Source organism: Fistularia commersonii, chromosome 32 (assembly GCF_037954325.1).
Source record: "Fistularia commersonii isolate RoL2024-O1a breed Wild chromosome 32, RoL_Fcom_v1.0, whole genome shotgun sequence".
Taxonomy (NCBI): Eukaryota; Metazoa; Chordata; class Actinopteri; order Syngnathiformes; family Fistulariidae; genus Fistularia; species Fistularia commersonii.
Genome location: NC_141315.1, coordinates 10,691,045 through 10,706,477, shown reverse-complemented (window position 1 = coordinate 10,706,477; position 15,433 = coordinate 10,691,045). Strand labels below are relative to the sequence as shown.

Below are 15,433 nucleotides of genomic sequence, written 5' to 3'. Positions count from 1 at the left end.
GACACAAACGCAAAACGCTCATTCTTAAATCTTCCCACGCCGCTCCGGGACCAGACGCTGAGCTCCATCTGACCGGGACGGACGGACGGACGGACGGACGGGGAGGGAAGACTTACGAGGAGGGGACGGACTGAGACATGGATGGAGGGATGGATGGATGGACGAAGGGATGGATGGATGGATGGATGGAGGGATGGATGGACGGATGGATGGATGGATGGATGGATGGATGGATGGACGGATGGATGGATGGATGGATGGAGGGATGGAGGGACGGAGGGATGGATGGATGGATGGATGGAGGGATGGATGGATGGACGGACGGATGGATGGATGGACGGATGGATGGAGGGATGGATGGATGGATGGATGGATGGATGGAGGGACGGAGGGATGGATGGATGGATGGATGGATGGACGGACGGATGGATGGACGGATGGATGGAGGGATGGATGGATGGATGGACGGATGGATGGAGGGATGGATGGATGGATGGAGGGACGGAGGGATAGATGGATGGATGGATGGAAAGGGCCAGTCCTCCCACCTCCTCGTCTCTCACTGCCTCAGCTGGAGGAGGAAGAGGACGAAGACAGGAGGACACTGGAGAGGAGCATCAGGAGGTCATGAGGAGATAGGAGGCAAGGAGAGGAGGAGGTGAGGAGACAAAGGAGGTGAGAGGAGAGGAAGGAGGATCAAGGCTCCTCCCTCTGATGTGACATCACAACAAGCTCCGCCCCTTCACGCCCTGCTCCTTCCTCCTCACACAGGAAGTGCGCCCGCTTCCCGGTGATTGACGGCCGGCCTCGGCGGGACGTTTAAACCCGGCGGTCGGTCGCATCACTTCCTGTTTCCTTCGTCCCTCCGCCCCCTGCTGTGATTGAAGCTAGCTAGCCGCTAGCATTAGCATCCCCCCTTGAGGTGCGTGTGCTGATGTTTGGTGAACATCGGCAGGAAGTGGCGTGGACAAGGTGTCCTCTGGCGCTCACACCTCCTCCTCCTCCAGGCCGCTGGATCCTCCTCCGACCTGGAGATGTTTGCAGGTCCTACCTAGAACCTCTGGAGGGAAAATTCAGAACGTCTGAACATCTAAATGTGAGAACATCATCTCCAGGAGGAGGAGGAGGAGGAGGAGGAGATCCCTCCGGCAGGCGGCGCTGCACGCTGAGCCCTGAGGTGGATAATCAGGTTGATCGATTGATTTATTGATCGCCGTGCTTCGGTTTGCTTCCACACACCCTTACGTTCCCCGGGCATCTTTTTTTTGGGGGGGCCCGATGTGTGAAGATGGCGGCGAGAAGGGGGCGGGGCTTAGGGAGGGGCCGGAGCTCCAAAAAAAAAATCCACAAACTGGTACGACAGAAGAAGTTGCTACTCGCTACTTTTAGATCCTGGAGACTCAGAGAAGGTCAGAACACGGAGAGGCGGTTGGAACCGGGGTTCGGAGTCAGGTTGGCGGAAATGTGGGGTTCCTCCGGGTTCCTCCGGGTTCCAGGAGGAGGAAGAGAAGGTCCCCCCACAGGCCCCGGGCTTTAGAAGTGGAATACCTGCTGCTGGCCCTGGATCTTGGGGAAGTCCTCCCTCTGCTTGCGGGTCTTGGGCCTCTCCAGGCTGCCCTGCTGCAGGTGCTTCAGCCTGGCCGCCACCGTGGGGCCCCGGGCCGGACCCGGGGAGCCGCCGGCCGGACCCGGGGAGCCGCCGCCGCTCTGTGGAGACCGGAACACACACACCGCCGCCGTCTGAGGACAGGTTTCTGCTCTTTCCTGATTGGACCACACCGGTCATCTGACCCCGTCGATCCAACCACCGATCAATACATTTCCTTCAGCAGAAAAATGTCCACCGCATTTTATATTTTTATATAATTTTAATGTCAATCCGCATTTTATATTTTACACGTGAGTGTGAGATCTTTTAAAAATGAATCCCACATGTGTGTATTCATCTGTGCTTCCTGTCATTTGGTGAGCAAACAAACAAAGATGGCGGCTCCGCCTCCCTGTTGGTATTTTTCTGATCACGCCACGTGGAGCCTTGAGGTTTACAAACAGTGCACGGGCCGGCGCCTGTCATCTCATGGTCGTACTTTTCTCTGAACCTTCACGAGCGCCGGAGGGTTCCTCACCTCCAGCTCGGCGCCCGTCTTCTCCTCGTCGTCCTCGTCCTGCGCCGCCGAGGCGCTGATGACCGGCGGCGTGGAGGCGGGTCTGGGGTTGTCCGAGGGCGTGCGCCGCAGTTTCACCAGAGGCTTGGGCAGCTCGCCGTCCTCCTCCGTCTTTAAACACACGACGGAGATGTTAGATCTCGCGGTTTTGGGCGGGACGCTGAGGACCGGGGGGGCGGAGAGCGTGACCTTCAGCGCCTTGTTGGAGAGCGACGCCTCGCCGGGTCGGTTGGCGGCGAGGCCGTGGGCCGACGGGAAGCTCCTGCGAGGCGGCGGCGGAGGCGGAGACTTGGAGGGCTTTTCGGTGCGATACCGGGCCAAGCCGAGGTCCACTGTGGACACACACACACACACACACACACACACGGAGTCAGGTGTGTGTCCCGCAGGGCTTCGTGAGGAGGGTGTACGGTCGTAGAGCTCACCGGATCCTCGGTGCGAGCCGCCGCCCTCCATGCTGTTCAGCTTCTGCGCCGCCAGCTGCACCTTCCCGGGCAGCTGGTCCGCGCCACCATGCAAGGCGGCGGCGGCGGGCGGGGGGGCGGAGCCTGTCGCCGCGGCGGAGTTGATGGGGATGGTGACCTGCGGCTTGGGAGGCACCGCGGGCTTGTTGATGTGCCTGGCGGCGAAGTCCAGGTCGGGGATGGCCTTCATCAGCTCGGCCTGCGTCTCCTCCAGCAGGCGGTTGATGTCCTGGGCGCTGAACTGGGTGAGGCTGGCGCGCTTCTCCTCCCAGTCGCGCTCCGCCGCCTGCGGGACCACAAAGAGGCGTCTGCGGCGAGAGGACGGACGCCTGGCGGGCGGCGCCGGCGCCTCCCGGAGGCGCGTCGAAAAGGACGATCCCAAATCAACACGCTTTCGTTCGCTGAGCAGACGGGAGGAGTTTTCCCTCGGCGCGTTCTGCCGGGCAAATACGCTACGACGGAGAATCGACGGTTTTCCCCCGACACCAACGCACGTATTGGTTGGATCCGGTCATGTGACTCCCCTCTTCCTCGCCCCTACTCCTGATAAAGGCTCAGATTTGTTGATTTATTTTCCTCTTGTCGTTTAGTTCTGGTCGTCTATTTTTCACCCTTACTGTTCCTCTCCATTCGTGATTGACCTGCCATTTTCTGTCATCCAACCGCCTCTATTTATATTCATAATCATTTTGACCTTATAACTCTTACGCCGTTGTGACAAAAGACTTTCCCAAAAAGTTTCCTAACCAGTCTGACTTCGGCCGACACCGTCTTGTCGGCGGGGCGCCGTCCGGGCAGCTCGTCCAGGACCCGGTTCCTGAAGCTCATGGCGGGGGGGACGTCCTGCTCGGGGCCGGAGGCGTCGGCGTCGGCGGCGACGGCGGACGCGGACATCCAGTTGGCGAGGCCGCCGCCGGAGCCGAGGTCGGCGAGGCCGAGCGGCGGGCCGTCGAGGACGTCGGCGTCCTCGGACCTCTTCTGGGAGACGTCCTCGGGGCTCTTCCAGGAACCCTCCGCCACTTGTCTGCACACGTAGGAGGGAGACAGAAGACTACAATACACACAGGACACCAGGGAGTCCCTGGCCGGGTTAGAAACAACCAACTGCAAACATCTCATCAATACCGCTTTCGGCGAGTCGATCGATCGCTTCGGCGCCGGGGCTTTTTCCAATTACGATCATTGAAGACGGCGGATCGGAAACAGGCGCGGAAGACATCCGGGATTCGAGCGGTTGGCGTTTTGCGACGGCGCGTTCTCCGCGACGAGAACCGATCGATCGGAGGCGGCGGTCGGAGGGGAGCGGCGCCTGTACCTGCGCAGCGAGCTGAGGGCGTCACTCATGGTGTTGCAGCGCTTCAGCAGGGCGTCCAGCCGGTGAGGCTCCTCCTTCAGGAACTTCACCGCCTCCACCTCCACCCTCAGCACCACCCGCATCTTGCTCTGCAGGCTGGGGAACTGGTCTGCGGGGAGGACGAGAAGATGGAGCAGGAGGACGTGAACCCGGAGGCGGCGCGGGAAGGCGGACTTACTCTTCAGCTCCGTCAGCGTCTCGCCCAGCATCCTCAGCTCCTTGCTCTTCTGCTCCACGTCCTGCTCCGTCACCAGGCCGTGGTTGACGGAGGAGTTCCTCTGCAGCTCCTCCACCGACTTCTCCAGGTCGCTGCCGAGGAGGAACGCGACATCAGGACGTCCCGAGGTCTCCGAAGATCTCGCGACCTCCCGGGGACCCTCGGGGTCCACAGACAGGAGTCGGATATTTTGAACTCACTGCAGCTGCTGGATCAGCAGCTCCTCCTGGTTCAGGTACTTCAGCCTCTCCTCCTCCACCAGGAGGCGCTGTCTCTGCAGAGGGTCCTCCTGGGTCCGCATGGCGTCCAGCATCATGAGGCTCAGCTCCGACTCGGTCTGTCTCAGCAGGGTCAGCACCGAGTCCTGGTTCTCCAGCTGCGGCGGGCCGGGGTCAAAGGTTACTGTCCGGCGGGGTCGGAGGTCGGAGGTCGGAGGCGGCGCGGCGGACCTTCACGCACCTGCATGTTGCGGAGCTGCGACAGCTGCTTGCGCAGGGCGTTGGTGTTCTGCTGCAGGCCCTGGAGGTGGAGCTGCATCTGCAGGCGCGAGACCGTCACCGGCTGGTTGGCGCCCGACGGCGGCGGCGGCATCAGCGCCAGGGGGGCCGACGGGGTCAGAGCTGAACATCGGACATTTTGGGTCAGTGAGGAAGGCGGGCGGAGGAGGAAGAGGAGGGCGAGCGGACGTCGTCTCCGAACGCCGTCGGCATCACGGACCTCGCGGGTTCTCCGAAGGTCTCCTGGAAATGTGCCGCCATTCTTAGAAATCAGAAGTTCTTACGGTTCTGATTTCCGAGATCCGACAGAGTTGGGAGACGAGTTCCGCCGGCCGGCCGGGGGGAGGGGCTACAGTCCAACACTGACCGGACAACCATGGACAGGACACAAGGTTGGATTGGCGGGCGAGAGGGTTCTGAGTTCTGAGGACGTTCATGCAGAACAGGACAAAGGGAGGGAACGGGGAGGTTCAGAGTTGCGTCGGAAGGCGAGTCCAGGACACTACGACCGACTCCAGGGCCGCGTGAGGAACATCTGGCCCGCGGACCTCGACCTCCGAGATGCACTGAGGAACCCGGACGTCGGAGCAGAGGCTTGGAGTTTCACGGGTCGGACGAGGCGTCACAAGAGTGGTTCAAATCCGGTCGGGGCCGGTTTGATGGTTTTAAAGAGGAGCAGCTTCTTCTTCTTCTTCTTCTTTCGGCTTTTCCCTTCAGGTGTCGCCACAGCCAGTCCACCTTCTCCATCTCACCCTCTTCTCTGGATCCTCCTCTCTCACACCAACTACCTTCATATCTTCTCTCACGACGTCCATAAATCTTCTCTTTGGTCTTCCTCCAGACCTCCAATTCCAGCATCTGTCTACCAATATATTCTCTATCCCTCCTCTGTCCATGACCCAACCATCTCAGTCTGGCTTCTCTGACCTTCTCTCCAAAACATCTAACATGTGCTGTCCCTCTGATGGACTCCTTCCTGATCCTCTCCATCCTGGTCACTCCCAAAGAGAACCTCAACATCTTCATCTCTGCAACCTCTAGTTCTGCCTGCTGTCTTTCGGTCATTGGAACAATTTCTAGTCCAAACATCATCTCTGGTCTCACCACTGTCTTGTACACCTTTCCTTTTATTCTGGCTGATGTTCTTCTATCTCTTGGTACCCCTGACATTTTTCTACACTCATTCCAACCTGCTTGGACCGTCTCTTCACCTCTTCTCCACACTCTCCTACGCTCTGGACTGTTGACCCCAAGTACCTGAAATCCTCCAGCTTCTTGATCTCCACTCCCTGTAGCCTCACCGCTCCACCCGAGTTCCTCTCATATACTCTGTCTTGCTGCGACTAACCTTCATTCCTCTCCTTTCCAGAGCATACCTCCACCTCTCTAGATGTTCCTCAACCTGTTCTCTGCTCTCACTGCAGATCACAATGTCATCCGCAAGCAAGCAGCTTCCCTCTGATTAAACATGGAGTTTAACATAAAGTTACATTTAGCATAGCATTGTAGCGTCACGGGTGAAGGTACTCCTGCACACATATCATAGCGAAGGGCCTCCATTTGGGGAAAGGGTGGAACACTTCTAAATGTTGGGTTGCCATGGCAACAGAGAGGACCGGCGACAAATCCCGCCCGACGGCGAGGACCCGCTGTTTGGAGGTCATCTCCTCGCCGCGGAGCTCTCAAAACTCCCATCTCCTCTGAAAGATCTCGGCGTGGATAAAGTTGGTTATATAAGCGAGCGGACGCCACGATCCGTCGCCTTTCTTTATCTTCCGATCGCCTGCCGTTCGTCCGACGCCGCGCCGGACCGATCCTTCACCGTTACTGCCGGGCCATAAATCCAGGCGGCGTATTGTTCCATGGAGGTTCTAACGCATCCGTTCATAAATCTGTCCTGCGGCGACGGTCCAACACGAGCCCGACGCGCCGCTCAAAGCCTAATAAATATCCCCAAAGTGCTTTTGTTGTGCAGCTCGCTTTATCAGCCACGCTGAGATTTACAGCCTCCGGCGCCGAAGTGAAGTGTCCCTTTCTCTTTGGGCTTCTGCCCAGTCTGTTTCTTCTGACGCCCTCTTTTAGAGACATCCTGGAGAACCTCAAAACGCTGAGTCACCGGGAACGACGCCGCAGAAAAGGTGGAAGAACTGCTTTCTTTCAGGGGTTCGTTGGGAGCCAGGAGGTGGATGAACCTCTGGATGGACGGAGCATCTCCAATGGCTGATTTGCAAGAAGCCATGGAGGAAGGCTGAGTTCTTCTCCGGGAGCAGGTTCTCCAGACCTGGATGGTCAGGCTACCATCAGGAGCCTGACAGTAAGTAGGAGACTAGAAAAGCTGGTGTTGATGGAGATGATGTCGGTCAAGAAGAAGACGTTTGACGCTCCTTATTTCACCCGTTTGGTCCCGCGATGATCAAGTAATCGAGAAGAAGCAGCTGAGGTGTGGACGGAGCGAGAAGATGGAGACCAGAACCAGAAAGAGACCAGATGAAGGAAGCCCTGCCCCGAGATCCTGGAGCCCCTACTTTAGTCCTGCGAGACGGAGAAGAGATGCAAACCACAAACGAGCAGATGGACCTTCAGGCCGGACCTGCTTTTGGGGAACGTGGAAGTTGTAGCTGCTTGTATCAGAAGAATAAAACAGTCCCGTGAGACCATCTGAGCGCTCAAACTGAAAACGGCGTCGCTGCCGAGTAGCATCGATCGCAGGTCTCCGACGGAGAGTTGGACCATCCAGGGAGCGGAGATGTTGGAAAGCCCCACCAAGACAACAAGAGGGAGGTCCAGGTCCCATGGGTCCATCTCCTGCGGGTCTTCAGATCGACGGTTTTGAGGATCACCACTTTGGTGAAGCTGCTTAGAACCCCTTACCTAACCTGAACCCTGAAGACCAGGAAGCTTTTTGAACTCTTCTCCAAACCGACATCACCACTAATGATCAGGTTGCAGAGAGACGTTCATGTTTGAGATTATTTTTATTCTGTCGGCGACGTCATGCAACTCAGAGGTGGTTTAAGTGACAGTCGCAAACAGGATGGGGGAGGGGTTGGTTTTTGAAAACACACACACACACTCTGAAGAGGCTGTGAACACAGGACGCACACACACACACACACACACACACACACATAGCTACCTTTCTTTTTTTTAGCACGTCCAGCTAAAACAAGAAGCATGAGTGAGCGGTTACACACAGCAGCAGAGCAGCGTCACAGTCACACCTTCAGAATTGAGCAGAGAAGAAGGAGAAGGAGAAGAAGAAGAAGAAGAAGAAGAAGAAGAAGAAGAAGAAGAAGAAGAAGAGGAAGAAGAAGAAGAAGAAGAAGAAGAAGAAGAGGAGGCCACCGGTGGCGGAGCCATGACGGTACACTTACTGTCGGTCCCTGAGCAGTCGCTGGCCGACTCCATCTTCTCCCTGGGTGAGACGGGAGACGCCACTTTACCGACGGCGTGCTAACGCGGTGCATTAGCTGAGCGTGCACGGCATGTGCACGTACGAGGGAGACGACTAGAAGGTGGAAAGTCACCCGATCTGTCGGGTTCTTCAGGATTTCATGTTTTTTTAGCAAGTTTAAGGAGAATTCTTAGTAATTCTGGTGGATTCTTTCATGCATGTCTCTTTGGATCACCATCTCACTTTCACCGAGTGTGTGTGTGTGTGTGTGTGTGTGTGTGTGTGTGTGTGTGTGTGTGTGTGTGTGTGTGTCTTACGGGCTCTCTGCCTCCGGCGCCCTGCTCAGAACCCTCTGCAGAAGTCCGGTCAGGCTGGCGATCTGCTTCTCCATGGCCTCCATCCTCTCCCTGCGGACCAGAGCCGTGTTCACTTTGGCGAGGCTCCGCCCCCGGAGCGGCGAGCGCCGGCGGTCCTACCTGGTCTCGGTCTCGCTCCCCAGCAGGGGGGAACCGAATCCCCCGGCGCCGCCTCCGTCTCCGGGTCCGGCCATGAGGCAGAGCTGCTCGGAGGCCGGCCCCTGGCCCCGGGTCTTGGGACTGTCCCCGAACACGGAGGAGGACGCCGAGTCCCTGCGCAGGCTCTGGCGGGCGGGGGAGCCCCGTGCGGGCAGGGTCCCCCCGAAGGGGTCCCGCATGTCGGGGATCTTCTGCGGGGAGGACGGCGGCGGCACCCGCAGCCCCATGGCCAACATGGAGGCGGCGTAGGCGTCGTTGTACAGCGGGCCTCCCGGCCTGTAGAGGGCGCCGGTTTCCATCAGCTCTCCTTGCAGGGCGGCGGCCGAATAGGAGGTCAGGGAGCGCACGGATCCCGCCCCGCCGCCGCCGCCGCCGCCCCCGCCGCCGCCGCCGCGGCGGTACAAAGAGCCGTAGGGATCGGCCCTGGCGGGCAGGGGGGAGTGCGGCCCCCCGGCCAGGCTGAGGCGGCTGGCCTCGGGGCCCAGGGCGTAGGGGTCGGCGTAGATCCCCCCGCCGCCGCGTTCGTCCCCGCGCAGCAGCACCACGCTGCGGGACCCGCCCGCCTCGTCGTCCGGCTTGACGTCGCGGCGCTCCAAGATGGCGGAGGAGGAGGCGCAGAAGGGCGGCGCGGCGTGGTGGGGCTGCTGGTGGGGGGAGGACGAGTGGTGGGACTGGGGGTGGGGCAGGGAGTGGGTGTGGTGGGGCGGCCCGGCGTACGAGGAGGGACGGCCGCCGCCGCCGCCGCCGCCGTACAGGAGGCGGGCGCGGGACGGCGAGCCCTGGGGGGGCGACGCCGAGGAGGAGGAGGAGTGCTGGGAAGACATGGGAGGGTTGCTGAGACGGCGGTTCGGAGGGGAGTCCTGCGGGGCGTAGACCATCTCCCGCTGGAGGACCGGCAGACACAGGACACACACACACACACACACACACACAGGGCGACCTCGTCAACAGGAAGTCGGAGCGTCTAGACCGGCGGTCGGCAACCTTCGCTCAAAGAGACACCCCCCCCCCCCCCCCTTGGAGATGTAAAACCAACTAACATATAACGTCTTTTTTGCCTTTATGCTACAAATAAACGAAAAATGTGTTGCTTTTTTCTTCTTTTTTTTTTAAATCAAAGAGCAACCGAAGAGAAAACAAAATGGCATTTCTGCACAAAACAAAACATGTTGAACTCCTAAAAAAAGACGTTGGCTTGAAGGTTACTTTGAAATACTCAGTGTCTATTTGAGTCCTTCTTCTATTTGTGAAAAATAAGCCAAACTTAAACGATCCGCCGGCAGCGAACCAGAAATGCCGTCCTCTCTCTGCGCTGTCGACTTTTTACTGGCGCCGAAAATATCCAAACACGTTTTACTTAAAAGTTACGAGATCGCCATCCTCTTCCCATTTGAAATGACATTTTAAAAATGAACAAACTGGAATAAAACACATTTTAATGAAACGGTTGCCGACCCCCCGGTCGAGCTCCACAAACAGCAGAGGAGAAAACGTCTTTCCGCGTGTTTCCATCCGGTTATTTTACGGCGTAAAGAGCTGCTCCGTTTCCGTTCTCGGGCTGTAATTAGACGCCGGGAACCCTTCGACACGCGCGCATCCGTGGGTCGGCTAATCGGCAGGACGCCGTCTTTGTTTTGTCAGCAGACGACGGAGGAGAGGAACGCCAGAGCGAGCGGAGGTGGAGGAACAGGCCGGCGACCCGAGTGACGACGAATACGCAGATAAACACGACAATCGGGGGTCGTCCGTTCATCTGCGTGATTTAACTGGAAGAAAAATTAAAATCCCCAGATAAACAGGCCTGGAAAGCAGCTTCAAGGTGTGTGTGTGTGTGTGTGTGTGTGTGTGTGACCGGATCTGTTTCTGTGTGTGTGTGTGATCTTCAGTCAGCTCCCGTCCCCCGGAGTGTGTTGTTCCCTCCTAACCGCCTTTCAAAGCCTCTCCTCTGCGGCGCTCACACTCCGGACGCCATCGCCGTCTGACCGTGAAGGGCTGGCGTCGCTCCACCGAGTCACATGACCTCCCTGGACCCCCCCGCTCCTCGCCGACCGGATAAAAACAAGCCTGGCTCGGGGGACGTGACGTAACGTGGACGCGTACTTGGAAACAGAAGGCGTCGTCATCGCCACGGCGAGTGTGAGTCAGCAGGTGTGTGTGTGTGTGTGTGTGTGTGTGTGTGTGTGTGTACATTACCCCGCTTTGAAAATGAGTATATTTACAAGAATGACCTGAAATCTCTGCGGTTGAGTGTTCGAATGACGCTGGAAGAAAAAGATGGAGTCTTAACGCACAGACGCGTCGTGGACGCCGCCGTCCGTGAAGTGGCGTTTAAATACGTTTAAAGAGGTTTAAAGAGGTTTAAAGACGAGCGAGCCCGGAGACAATCATGGAAAAACACCGGAGAAGTTGGTGAGATACAAAATTGGAGGACGTTCAGCATAACGGCTGCCCTTAAACAGTATAAATGTAATGTAAAATAAATGTAACTACTCCTTAATGTTAAATAAGGACTCATTCAAATCCAGTTACAAATGCATTCCCATCTTTCTTGAAACAGCCTTCACACACACACACACACACACACACACACACACACACACACACACACACACTCACACACACACTCACACACAGGTGTGTGCTCACCCGCAGGTCCCCGTTGGCCAGGTGTGGGTTGTGAGGTCCAGGGTAGGTGCCGTAGACGGGCTCCTTGCAGTAGATCTTGATCACGCAGCGGTCCTGGACGTCCCGCGGATCCTCCAGCTCATAGAAGACGTTGCGCGTCTCGTCCTTGATCAGCAGCGCCGTGCTGGGCGACCTGGCGGCGGCGGCGAAGCGCGTTAACACGCCGCCGCTACAGGCGAGTCCGTCCGGGCGTCGCCTACCTGAGCATGGCCATGGTGAGCCTCTGGGGGAACATGTGCACGATGAGCGCCCTCAGCGTGTCCAGGCTGGTCAGCTCGTGGGTCAGGTGAACCCGCCGCGTCTCCTCGCCGAGCTGGAGGAACAAGATCCCTGCATTTATGGATGGGGAGGAACGATGAGGGAGAACCCCGGCAGCGGTGGAGGAGGAAGGGGGAGGAAAAGGAGGAGGAGGAGGAGGAGGAGGAGGGGGTGTGAAGTCGAGGATGAACACAGAGAGGAAGTTTCACCTCAAAGTGTGGGTTTGAGTTCAGCGAGGGAGGAGCCGCCGGGCCTCCGCCCGACCCGACCCCGCTAAACCCCGACCCCCGACAACAAACATCCGCTCGAGCGACGCGCCGGGATAAAAGTCTGTCCATCTTCATCATCTCCACCTTCTTCCCCATCGGGGACGTGAAGGTTCTGGCCCTCGGCGGGACAGGTGCGCTTCGACGGGTTTGCTGGATTGGAGACTCACACACACACACACACACACACACACACACACACACACACACACACACACACACTGGGAATCCTGGGTTCCGGTGAGTCACCGATAGCGTAGCTGTGAAACCCGGGGGGAAAATACACCCACGGATGGCTGGACCCGGGTGGAGCGGCCGCGGGAGCGCTGAGACCTGGGCCCGTTGCCGTGGCGACAGAGCCGGGTGTCTGACGGAGGGGTCAGGGGTCGGCGCTTCACCGCCGATGTTTTCTCACCGCTAATTAGCCGCTAATTAGCATTGAAAACGGGGAAGTTTTCCGCCTCCCACGTCCTGGCTGCGACGCTAATCGAAGGTGGCGGCTGCTTAATGGGGGAAGCCGAGGCCGGGATTTTCCACCGGGAGATCCCTCGCTGCCTCCCGGGACCCACGGACCTCCGGTGAAGACCTCGGAGGAGGTTCACCACCTCGGAGGAGGTTCACCACAGCGAGGTGAGTCGCTGGACGTCTAGTTCGGATTCCGAATGAAAAAAAAAAAACGGACGCAATAAAAGGCTCTGACATCCAATTCCTTAACCTTCTAGCGTTAGCTTTCCCTTTTTAAACCCCGTTCCAAACGGAGCGGGGTGTGTATTATGGGATGTATTTGGCGTGGCACTCTGCGGCCTGACCTGGCGCCCTCAGCTTGGCCTGGCTGGAGGAGCGGGCCAGCGGCAGGCTCTGGCGGAGGCGGTTCATGCGGTTGAAGCCGACGGGGACGTCCGGCTCCGACATGGTCTCCAGGTGCTCGGCCGAGGCGAAGGAAACCCTGCTGGCCTGGTCGGCGAGCGCCGGCTGCGGCGGGCTGAGGCGGGTCACGCGTGGCGTTCGGGTCTGCGGGAGGAAAGGCGGGTGAGGACGGCAGAGGAAATGGACGCTCGGCGACAAAGACGGAACGGCGGCAGTGGAGGAGGCGGCGGCGGCGAGGGAAACGCTGCGACGGAGCCGCCGTCACGTCCTCCCTCAGGGTTGGACGCTCCAGGAGGACGATGATCGCACGGGAGGTAAAATCAGAGCCTTACAGACACTCGGGTCACAAACATTCTTAGCATATTGACAATCATAATTGTTGTCATACGACGACTGATTGCTAGCATATTAACTTAAGACTGTTACCATAGCTTTGGTTGTTAGCGTATCAACTTCAGACGTCTACGACAACAATGACGTACTGTATTATCAAAGACTGTCACCATGGCAACCGCTACACTTAACTATTGTTACTATCTTAAGTTAACAAAGTGTGTTACCGGAGCAACGGTTGTTATCATATTAAGTAAAGACCACTACGATAGCGAAGACTGTCACCACATAAGATAAGAACTTTATTTATCCCGGAGGAAATTGTCGTGCCAGAGTTTCGAGCAAAACATAACAATAATAGATAATAGTAGGAAGGAGGGAGAATAAGAAATACAATAAAACACAAAGTGTCAAAGTTAAGGCTATCAAGTGTTTTAAGGTCTTAAAAAGTACAAACATAAACGGCTACCATAGCAACCCTTGTTAGCATATGAACCAAAGACAGCTACATTAGCGATGGCTGTTATTCTATCAACTTAACAAACTGCAACCGTGACTGTTAGCAACCGAAGCCGACTGACCAAAGACTGTTAGCTTGATATGCTAACAAACAGTCTTGGGTTCATATGCTAACAACCAAAGACTGTTTCATTGTTAGCATCAACCGAAGACTGATTGTTAGCATATCAACCAAAGTTTGTTTCCATCTTTACTTAAAGCAGCTTGAACAGCCTGCGAGAACACCTTTCATACGAGGCGACGAGTCGTGACATTTTAAGGCCTTTTTCAGTGAAACACATTTGTCGGTTTCCCTTTAAACACCAACGCTTGGTTAGGTTTGAAGGAACAATGAGCGTCGCCGTTCCGCACCGCTTCCGTGAGAGGAACTGATGCGAAGCGAGCCTTCCCGTGCCGATGACCGCCGCTTCGTCGTCGCCCCGGACGACGAACGCCGGACGACCTCCGGTTCGGGCTCAGCCAGGAGCTGCGGCAGAAGCTCCGCTTTTTAATGAGTCCTGGCTGACAGACATTTTCCGGCCCAAAGAACAACGTAATGAGCTCCCGCGGCGCCGCCGGACGCCATCAGCCGCCGCCGGCCGTGAGCCTCACACGTCTGCGGGCTTTGGGAACCACATGTCAGAACCAGCTGCACGCAAACACACACACACACACACACACAAAATGCTAGACTTTGTCATCTCACACAGGGATTTCCGCTCGTGTGTGAGAAGAGTTTTCTAGCTTTTCAGTCGCCGCTTTTTGCTGATTTTGTCCTTGACGTTGGAGAATTGAGTGCTGACATTCAGGACATTTCAAGCGAGCTGGAAGGTTAGTTCACTTTTAAGGGATCGTATGACTTCTTTTTCATCTTTATTTAATTTCCTACTATTACTTTCCTTTCTCAAGTGCAATTTCTTGTTGATTGTATAAAACCCCTGTTGTCTCTCTGAACCCAGTTTCCTAAAACGTCCCCATTTTTGGCCAATTTTTTCTTTTTATATCTACTTGGATGCAGCAGCTTGCTTCAGCTGCTATGCCTTGGCAATTTCATTGGGAATTCACGGGCTGTATCCTCTCCGTAAAAAAAAAAAAAAAATCCTTTAAAATCACAACAGCGGTGCTGAATAAACGTCAGGGACGGTCGGATCAGCCGAGCTGGTGTTTGGAAGGAAGCTCAGGGAGAAGCTTATAATTAGCTGAAGAGCATGCTACTGAATAAAAACAAGGCGGAGGGAAAAATAAAAAAAACACTCTGCACTCTTGGGTGCTGGAGTGTGTGTGTGTGTGTGTGTGTGTGTGTGTGTGAGCGTCTGCTACGTTCAGAGATGTTAGCGTCAGCCCCTGCTGCCTCCTGCTGAGGAGGAATCATCCAGGCGGTGCAGAGAAGTGGAGGGCTTTGCACTTTCACAATAAAAGCGTGATTTTTGCAGGTGTTTTTATTTCCCACAATAAAAGGCCTGGTTTCCAGAGGAAGGTGAGACGGAAGAATCGAACGCTGCGGAGGGAGGGGAAGGGGCGGGGCTTAACACGAACGGGTCGCCTGTCAATCAACGGAGACGCCCGATTGTTTACCCCCTCATTGTTGAGTTTTGGAAAAATCCGCACACCAAACGTGCTCCGAAAAGAAAAGGTGATTCATTAAATCCGTACCGTATTTTCACTCTGTCTGTTTGCTCTGTTGGTCCGATTCCAGATATTTCATTTTCTATGTCGAAGCCCTCAATCGGTCCCTATATTCCTCCCTCTGTACATATGTAAAAATGTAAAAAAGGCTCAGTCGGCTCTCGAAAGGTAGTGAAGAAAATGTAATAATGTTAAAATGAGGCACGCAAAAAACAAAAGAAAAGAAAGGAAAAAAGAGGGGAGTCAATCATATGATCATTCTCTTGAATCTAAAAATGGCGCCACAACAACATG

At 56.3% G+C, this 15,433-nt stretch overlaps 1 protein-coding gene across 9 annotated transcripts in view; it reads right to left on the bottom strand.

The window, feature by feature from the left end:
* The window catches only part of srcin1b (SRC kinase signaling inhibitor 1b), a 71,186-nt gene that overhangs the window by 1,412 nt on the left and 54,341 nt on the right, over positions 1–15,433 (bottom strand). For 6 of the 9 annotated variants that reach the window (XM_086139684.1, XM_086139685.1, XM_086139691.1 and 3 more), the window contains 16 exons: positions 12,625–12,826; positions 11,492–11,621; positions 11,253–11,424; positions 8,568–9,490; positions 8,409–8,498; positions 8,072–8,112; positions 7,834–7,857; positions 4,660–4,820; positions 4,401–4,576; positions 4,162–4,292; positions 3,945–4,092; positions 3,377–3,680; positions 2,591–2,915; positions 2,355–2,497; positions 2,127–2,276; positions 585–1,707 (listed from right to left, as the gene is read on the bottom strand). In XM_086139684.1, coding sequence (XP_085995810.1) covers positions 1,534–1,707; positions 2,127–2,276; positions 2,355–2,497; positions 2,591–2,915; positions 3,377–3,680; positions 3,945–4,092; positions 4,162–4,292; positions 4,401–4,576; positions 4,660–4,820; positions 7,834–7,857; positions 8,072–8,112; positions 8,409–8,498; positions 8,568–9,490; positions 11,253–11,424; positions 11,492–11,621; positions 12,625–12,826 — 3,294 coding nt within the window. In that variant the 3' untranslated portion in view covers positions 585–1,533. Of the gene's footprint in view, positions 1–584; positions 1,708–2,126; positions 2,277–2,354; positions 2,498–2,590; positions 2,916–3,376; positions 3,681–3,944; positions 4,093–4,161; positions 4,293–4,400; positions 4,577–4,659; positions 4,821–7,833; positions 7,858–8,071; positions 8,113–8,408; positions 8,499–8,567; positions 9,491–11,252; positions 11,425–11,491; positions 11,622–12,624; positions 12,827–15,433 lie in introns of those variants that run through there. The other 3 variants (XM_086139686.1, XM_086139688.1, XM_086139687.1) reach the window with 3 other exon arrangements.